The sequence below is a fragment of the Cannabis sativa genome, chromosome 2, assembly GCF_029168945.1.
Source record: "Cannabis sativa cultivar Pink pepper isolate KNU-18-1 chromosome 2, ASM2916894v1, whole genome shotgun sequence".
Lineage (NCBI taxonomy): Eukaryota > Viridiplantae > Streptophyta > Magnoliopsida > Rosales > Cannabaceae > Cannabis > Cannabis sativa.
In genome coordinates, this window is record NC_083602.1 from 56,684,366 (window position 1) to 56,692,637 (window position 8,272).

The 8,272-nt window shown below is 35.2% G+C and overlaps 2 protein-coding genes across 2 annotated transcripts; one reads left to right on the plus strand and one right to left on the minus strand.

Annotated features, from left to right (window-relative positions):
- The first annotated feature begins 1,165 nt into the window (after positions 1–1,165).
- LOC115718974 (internal alternative NAD(P)H-ubiquinone oxidoreductase A1, mitochondrial) lies at positions 1,166–5,057 on the plus strand. The gene is made up of 9 exons (XM_030647808.2): positions 1,166–1,931; positions 2,419–2,632; positions 2,732–2,892; positions 3,096–3,161; positions 3,425–3,588; positions 3,900–4,014; positions 4,218–4,397; positions 4,477–4,641; positions 4,730–5,057. The coding sequence occupies exons 1-8, from the start codon at positions 1,485–1,487 to the stop codon at positions 4,627–4,629; spliced, it is 1,500 nt and encodes a 499-aa protein (XP_030503668.1). The 5' UTR covers positions 1,166–1,484; the 3' UTR covers positions 4,630–4,641; positions 4,730–5,057.
- Positions 5,058–5,178: 121 nt separating this feature from the next.
- LOC115718975 (selT-like protein) lies at positions 5,179–7,130 on the minus strand. The gene is made up of 4 exons (XM_030647809.2): positions 6,607–7,130; positions 6,406–6,479; positions 5,791–6,109; positions 5,179–5,619 (listed from the first exon to the last, which is right to left on the minus strand). The coding sequence occupies exons 1-4, from the start codon at positions 6,892–6,894 to the stop codon at positions 5,515–5,517; spliced, it is 786 nt and encodes a 261-aa protein (XP_030503669.1). The 5' UTR covers positions 6,895–7,130; the 3' UTR covers positions 5,179–5,514.
- Positions 7,131–8,272: the final 1,142 nt, after the last annotated feature.

Sequence of the window (8,272 nt, forward strand, 5' to 3'; positions counted from 1 at the left end):
TTAAATAATATCTACAACATCATATGAGTTACATTAAAAAAAAATAAAGTAACATTAAGGTATCTTAAACAATAAAATAACATAACATAGTCTAAAAATATAAAAAAGAAACAAAAAAGTTTCTCTTAATATTAGTGGTCCTTTTATGTTTCTCACATATTAAAATGATTATTTTATTATTTATATATGTGTACGATTCTAAAATAAAATTTTTAATAAAAAAGTAACCAATTGATATCTTATTCAAATCAAAAACAACTAAATGGTTGCTTTTTTCAAAACTCCCAAAAAGCGAAAATTTTTGGAAACGAGATTTTTCCAGTTTTTTCTATTTTCGGTAATTGTTTTGAATTTTGGTATGTAAGCTGACGTGGCATAACGGTATTTGTGCAAATAATTTTCTTAAAGGTATTTTTATAAATAAAATCAATTTTAAGTATAATATTGAAAAACCGCCTAGATTTTTTTAATTATATTATTGTACAAATAGTATTTTTAATAATATGTATGAAATTATAATAATGCTAATATGTAATATTTTAAATGCTTAAATTTAAAAACACAATTTTTTTATGTATTCAAAAGATTAAATTAATCTAATTTAAAAATTTATCTTTTACTTAAATAAATTCTTTTTAATTTTTTAAAGAGTATTGTGTTTGTCATTAAAAAAAAAATGTTCAACTACATGGACCCCTTCCTTTTTGTTGTTGCCAGCGCTGGGCCGAGCCATAAGTTTTTATTATAAAGGGCAGGCAAAGCTCGAAGGCTGCTATCCCAATAGGTCAGCAGGCGGAATGAGGAGAGGGCCCCTGGATGGGGAACTACTCTTTTGATGGGTATCGCAATAGCTTTATTTGCGGTATTTCCTATCTATTATTTTAGAGATTTATAATCCTTTTATTTTAGTAAACGTAATTTCAATGAATTAAATTCACAAAAACTATTAACTTACTTTTCACTATAAAGTGAATCTTTTAGTTGTCTGATTTTATATACAAAGAAAGTGATATAGAAAAAAAAATATATGGAAAACATGTTATAGAGTTAAATATTTAAATTTACTAATATTATTTATAAATTTTATAATTTTCTATTTCTCCATATTATCCTTACTCTCAATCCATACATCTCCCTCCATTCTATCTATCCTTCTCTCCACTCTACCACCAAACATAGTGTTGAACTCGACTCTTGACCCTTTAGAAATTTAGACTCATACCCTACGTGGATGCGTCATAGCAGCCAAATGTAACACGTGGAATAAGCCACGTCATCACCGTCACCAGTTGACCTGTTGACTTTAATTCTCACATCACATCTTCCTAACATGTAGGCCTCAGTACTCAAATCTCCCTATCACACACCATTAAATCTTGATACAGAATATTCCGAGCTCATTTCTTCCTCATCCTCTTCAATAATGTCTCCTTCATACAAAATCTGAAATTTTTGAGAAGAAAAGGTGATAAAGCTAACATAACATGGCCTGGTTGAAGAGCCTAATCCAACTCACAGTCACCAAATCCTCGTCCATTAGAGCTAGAAAAACAAACCCATTTCCCTTGCCATCGCTCGCTTTGATAGCACAATTCAGCACAGCTCCGACCAACGAGACTCCACGAGTCACTCCTTATTCGGGATTGGGGCCCGCCAAGCCAGGTGAGAAGCCGAGGGTCGTGGTTCTGGGATCCGGATGGGCTGGTTGCAGACTCATGAAGGGTTTGGACACCAGTATTTACGACGTCGTTTGCGTCTCGCCTAGGAACCATATGGTGTTCACGCCTCTTTTGGCCTCCACCTGTGTTGGGACGCTTGAGTTTAGGTCCGTGGCTGAACCCATTGGGAGGATCCAACCCGCCATTTCTCGGGAACCCGGATCATACTTCTTCCTCTCGAAATGTGTCGGCATCGATACTGATAAACATGTGGTATGTTTTGTTTATTCTTTTATATTCGCTTTCTGGGTCTATTGATTTTATATTTTGCGTCGAAAAACTGGTGTGAGAGTTGTGATGGATCTTAAATGTACCAATTTTGAGTTTTGGGGTCAATTCACTGGTTTGGATAGTTGCAACTTACAATAAATGATTATTAAAATGATAAGAAATTTCAATTAAATGTACTTTTGTAATTCGGTGAAGAATAATAAGCCTTTGATTTGACGTGGGTGCATTTTGCCATAACCCTTTTTTGATTCAATATATTTGGTGTAAAAGAAATTGTGGGGTGGGGGCCATAGTCTGAAGAGTACTACTACTGGTGGATCGAGTTCAAATCTTTGAATGTATAACCACATTGATTTTTTCTTTTTCCACATTTGCAAAAATTGTTAATTAATAACAGTTGGTATATATCGAGGTCTTGGGTTTTGGAATGGCTTACATGTAACCTCGTTTTGGTTTTTGTTTATTGAAGGTGGAATGTGAGACAGTTACCGATGGAGCAGAATCTTTGGATCCTTGGAAATTCAATATTTCATACGACAAGTTGGTTATTGCATTAGGTGCAGAGGCCTCAACTTTTGGAATCAATGGTGTAACAGAACACGCAATTTTTCTTCGTGAAGTTTACCATGCCCAAGAGATTCGTAGGAAGCTGCTACTGAATTTAATGCTGTCAGACATACCTGGTATTCTCAATGCATCCGTGTTCTAGTGATTTGTTTTTTGATGGGAATTCAGTACTGTGATTTGGCTGAATTTAACTGTGGATTTTGTTATGGATGCAGGGGTTTCAGAAGCAGAGAAGTCAAGACTTCTGCACTGTGTTGTTGTAGGAGGTGGTCCCACCGGAGTTGAGTTCAGTGGAGAACTTAGTGATTTTATCACGAGAGATGTTCGACAGCGATATTCCCATGTGAAAAATTATATTCATGTTACCTTAATTGAGGTTTGTTAACTAACAATTGTTAGATGCAACTAATTAGTTTTCTTGCTTAAAATCTTTGTTCTTCTGTTATTGTTACTGGAGCTATTCAATTTGCTTTACCTAATTTTATTTTTATTAGACAAAATGATGGTAAATTTGCTTAAGGATTTTAAACCAATGCCAAAATGCCAAATTGTTATCGTAACTATGTAATGTTGACACAGGCAAACGAAATATTGTCTTCATTTGATGATCGACTCCGGCATTATGCAACCAAGCAGTTGACAAAGGTAAATAAATTATATATCTACAATTTTCTTATTTGATTGATTCCTTTTGTTTGTGTTTTCTTTTAAATTCATGATTCAGATGTTAACACCTTAATTTGTTGTAAGAGGAACTTTTGAGCTTACACGACGATAAATAGTGACTTTTAAAAAATATCTCCTTCAATTTTCACCTATTAGTCTGATCCGAAAATATTTGGAATAGCCCACTGAACTTACTTTTCCATTGTACATCTGGATCTTTTCATTTAAGTATCCTCTCTCAGTCAGGAGTTCGTCTTGTCCGTGGGGTTGTCAAGGATGTCAAAGCTCAAAAATTAATTCTTGATGATGGCACAGAGGTTCCTTATGGGCTGTTAGTATGGTCTACAGGTGTTGGTCCATCGCCTTTTATAAAATCCCTTGACCTTCCAAAAGCTACGGGTGGAAGGTAGGCTGCTGCATATGCTTCGTTCTTTCTCAAACCATGTTAGCATGGCCTAATTTTCTACATTAAATCTTCTGAAACCACCACTTTGGACCAGATTAAATTTGAATTTTCATGGACTTGCTATCAACTTATTGAATTGTATTTAATGAGAATAAAAAACATTGTCGAGAAGTGCCTAAAATTTCTTGTTATCTCTTTCATTAGCTTGTTAAGTAAAGTACTTCTGTCTTTCTTTCCATCGTTCTATTTTCAATATTCAAACAATGCTTCAGAAAAATAGATATTTACTAAGGCAAATTGCACATGAACAGGATTGGTGTCGATGAGTGGCTGCGTGTTCCTTCTGTGGAGGACGTATTTTCGATAGGAGACTGCAGTGGCTTTCTTGAAAGTACTGGAAGACCAACCCTTCCAGCTTTAGCCCAGGTAAGCTGTATTTCAAAAGACTTTTCTCTTTTGTGAAATTCCTCTAGCTCCTTGCTACTCTGTAAGTTAGCTCAGACAACTCACCTCTCATCGCATTATAAAACTAAATATGCAGCTTTTCTTGCTTGGCGTGCCCTTTACAGAATATGACTTGTTTTGAAATTTTATGTAATTGCTAACAGTATCTTGTTTGCCAAATGAAGGTTGCAGAGCGTCAAGGAAAATACTTGGCAAATCTCTTGAACAGAATCGGTAAAGCTGGTGGAGGTCCTGCAGACAGAGCGAAGGACATCGAATTCGGGGAGCAATTTGTTTACAAGCATTTAGGAAGCATGGCCACTATCGGCAGATACAAGGCTCTTGTGGACCTTAGACAGAGCAAGGTGAATTTCCAAGTTATAAATCTATTATGTTTTTTTCCTTTGAACTTCTCAAGCTAAAACCAGGATTGTTCTTCTTCAGGAGGCAAAAGGTTTATCTCTTGCTGGATTCCCGAGTTGGTTTATATGGCGCTCTGCTTATCTAACGAGGGTGATAAGCTGGAGGAATAGATTCTACGTTGCAATCAACTGGGCTACCACTTTTGTGTTTGGCCGTGATATCAGCAGAATATAAAGTTGGAAAAAGGTGTCTATTCTACATTTCATCTTTATACCAAACCCATGTACATATGCACCTTTCTTTGCTTATTACATATTCGGTTTATTTTATGCAGGCCAACAATAAGTCGGATCTAATGGAGTTTGCAGCTGGACATGTCTTGCATAAATGAAAATAAGTCATCACAGATCAAGTTTATAGCATTAAATGAGATAATAAAATATTCCACTTTTTGTAAATGTCGCTATTTTTTTTTTTTTGAAGAAAAATCATAATGGTGTCCGAATGTCATTAGCTGGTCATTATGCTATGTACATGGAGTCTGGAGATCTATATAGTAATAGTGCAAGTACAGTACCACGCTTGTCGAAAGTTGAAAATGTAAGACTAGTTAATTTTGTTTTCTGGTGGAATTATTTGATGATATACTGTGCATTTGGAAATTTTCGTGCATGAATCTCCCAAGCCAGCGTAGTATGACAAATTTCCTATAGTTTCAGTTGAAAATTTGCAGTAGTATGACAAATTTCAGTAATTTTACATAAAATATTGCAAAAATCATTATTGACAGTAAATTGATACTTTCATCATTAAGATAGATTTCGTTGTAACAACGAATGCGAATATTAGTGAGCTCTGCGGAGTTATCACTTGTACAATAAAATACTTTATATAGATTTATAAACAAGTAGATCTACGATCCTTACAGAAATGTCAAGCTACAAATGACAGACTCCTTTTTTATAGCATCAAGCAAGGACAATCCAACTGAGGAAATTTCGGAATAAGTTCCATATTATATTAAACTAATAATACTACATCAAGTATTACGCAAAATACAAAGGATCTGTTGTGGCATCACAATTAAACTAAACCTAAAAGTTATATCCATGCAGTGAACTAAGTCCACAAACCTCCAACGCCAGATTTACCCAGCTTTTTGCCAACAACGTTCCTCAATTCAATCTCTCCAGGAAACCTACCCTCCTTTAGTTTAGAGAAAATCTGTAATGCAGAAAACTACAGTCAGGAACTTTGAGGCGTCAAATATCACCTGTCAATCTTTCACAGAAGTACGGTCTAGAACATTTGTATTGCAAAGGAAGAAAAGGTAACCAGTTCCTACTAACAAAGAAAAAATCAAGAGAGTTACAGATAAGATTAAAGGTGACTAACCAATTCATTGTTGAGGTAGACCTCAAATGCCCCAGTGCTTTGGAGGAAGGATTGCAGAGCATTTCCAAGAAGCCAAGAAGATGCAATGGTGCCAAATTTGTTTGCACGCAGAGAATAATACCAAGGAGGAGGAGTCATAAATCCCAGCAATGGAAATATATGTTCACCCGCCACAACAAGCCCAACAGCTCCAATTTGAGCAACGGGAACCAATTTGCTGATTATACGTTTATGTAAAGCTGGTGGATGATTTGCAAGAGCAACATCAATCCCAGGAAAAGCAGTCTCCAACATCTTTTTCATTGTAAGGGCATTTCCCCTAAAGAAAGCAGCATGGATTGATCAAAATTAATAACCCTTTACTACACTTAACCAGTAGAAGAACGTGAAGTACTCTCAGCACTAGGGAACAATTTAGAATTAAGACAAGAAAAAAAAAAGAGCAAAGAGAAATACTTGAACCAGCACCAAGAATGGACTTTGTAGGAAAGGAAAATATTTAAGCACAAAGAAATTATCCCGAAATATTAATCAAACCCCAAATGCAAAGACCACGACACACAGTAATATCACAAATCCCTGAAAAAGAGACAAAAGCAGAGAATTCGAGCGTACCTGTAAGAGCAAGAAGAACAGAACATGATGTCGATTCTGCTGCCGAGGCCAAGTCCCCCAACAATTACTTCGTCCTAAAATTCAAGAATTTTTATTTTCTTGTTTAATTGAAGGAAAACATTGGTACAATAAATAACTCGATTTGGGTGTGTGCCATCCCAGTTGAATTTCAATAAAACCTAAGAATTTTGTAATGATTACCTGAGAGGGAACATCTAGGGTTTCAGAGAGAGTCGTAGCTTGTTGAAGTTCACGATCTGGTGGATGATGCGGAGGATGAGGGTGATGATGCGGAGGATGATGCGGAGGGTGAGGGTGATGATGCGGAGGATGATGGTGATGATGAGGTGGATGGTGATGATGAGGATGGTGGTGGTGGTGGTGGTGAGGAGGTGGTGGTGGATGTGGAGCGAAGAGGCTAACTATGTCGTAGAAGAAGAGAAAAAGTGGTATTCCGATCAAAAGAATCTGAGCGCGATCCATTGCCATACACAGACAGAACACTCCACACTACACAGAAACGCAGTGCAGCGGAAAAGACAAAAAGTGAAGAAGAGACTTCAAGTCTCAACTCTAAGGGTATGTTTGGTACTCTAAGGATATGTTTGGTAGGAAGGAAGGAGAATAGGATGAACAGGATGGAGAGTAAGATCAATGAAGAGTTTAGAAAGGATGGAGAGTAGAAATGGGAAGGATAGTTGCTCTCCATTGTGCTGTTTGGTATGAGAGTAAAGTTAGAAGAATGGGGAGAATGAAGAGTTTAGAAAAAATAGAGAGTGGGATGAGTAAAGAATCTAGAAAGTAGGGGTGGGCATCCGATCCAATCCAACCTTTTTTTCTCATCCGATCCAACCCAATTAGTAATTGGATTTAGAAAATCATCATCCGATCCAATCCAATTAGACCTCAAAATCCAATCCAATCCAATCCAATTACTAATTGGATTGGATCAGTTTTTTTAATTGGATATTCAATTACAAAGCTAAAGTTCAATATTAACAGAAAAATACGTAAAAACTAAGTATTACCTTTTATTTAAGTTTAATACTTCATAAATATACTATTTTTGCAATAATGTAGCTAAAAGTTTTAAATAATTAAAACAACAACGTTTTTAAGTAATAAAATAGATCAAAACATCATAAAAATAAATACACAAAACAATCAAGTGTTACAAATTCAATATACAAAAAAATCTAATAAAATATAATAAATATATATTATAATTTTCACTATTTTTTATTATATAAATAATTTTTTAATATATATAAATGTAATTAGATTGGATCGATTTTTAATTGGATTTTGAGATTGACATCCAATAACCGATCCAATCCAATTAGAATCCAACTTTTAACATCCAATCCAATCCAATTGTAATTGGATATCCAACTTTTTGTAATTGGATTGGATTGGATCGGTTTGGTTCAATTGGATTGGATTGGATAATGCCCACCCCTACTAGAAAGGATGAAGAGAATAGTTGGTGTAACGCCCTAATTTCTGCTTTTATAATTTAGTTTATAATAATAAACTAACCGTTTACGAAAAGTGTAGTTTAATAGAAATTTTTAGTAAAATTTATTTAAATTAAAACTTAACTTTCGTTCAAAATACTGCTAAATTCGGGGATCCTTTTATTTTTAAACTTTTACAATACAACACAAAACGTCTATTACAAAATGAGATTACATTTTCAAAACATGATCGAAAGGTGGATCATGCCCACTGAAGCCAAGACACAGCGGTTGATATGTACATTGCCGGGAGACCTCTGATTCATGGCTGGTCAAATTTTCCCTTCCTTTTACCTGTACCACGAAGCACCTGTGAGTCACAAAGACTCAGCCAGAAATGCAAGTAAAAC

Coding starts and splice junctions, on each gene's coding strand:
- LOC115718974 (XM_030647808.2), top strand. CDS start 1,485: ATGGCCTGGTTGAAGAGCCTAATCCAACTCACAGTCACCAAATCCTCG. Junction 2,633..2,731: donor AATGCTGTCAGACATACCTG/GTATTCTCAATG, acceptor TTATGGATGCAG/GGGTTTCAGAAGCAGAGAAG. Junction 2,893..3,095: donor TTCATGTTACCTTAATTGAG/GTTTGTTAACTA, acceptor ATGTTGACACAG/GCAAACGAAATATTGTCTTC.
- LOC115718975 (XM_030647809.2), bottom strand. CDS start 6,894: ATGGCAATGGATCGCGCTCAGATTCTTTTGATCGGAATACCACTTTTT. Junction 6,480..6,606: donor CCCTAGATGTTCCCTCTCAG/GTAATCATTACA, acceptor CTTGAATTTTAG/GACGAAGTAATTGTTGGGGG. Junction 6,110..6,405: donor TGTTCTTCTTGCTCTTACAG/GTACGCTCGAAT, acceptor TGCTTTCTTTAG/GGGAAATGCCCTTACAATGA.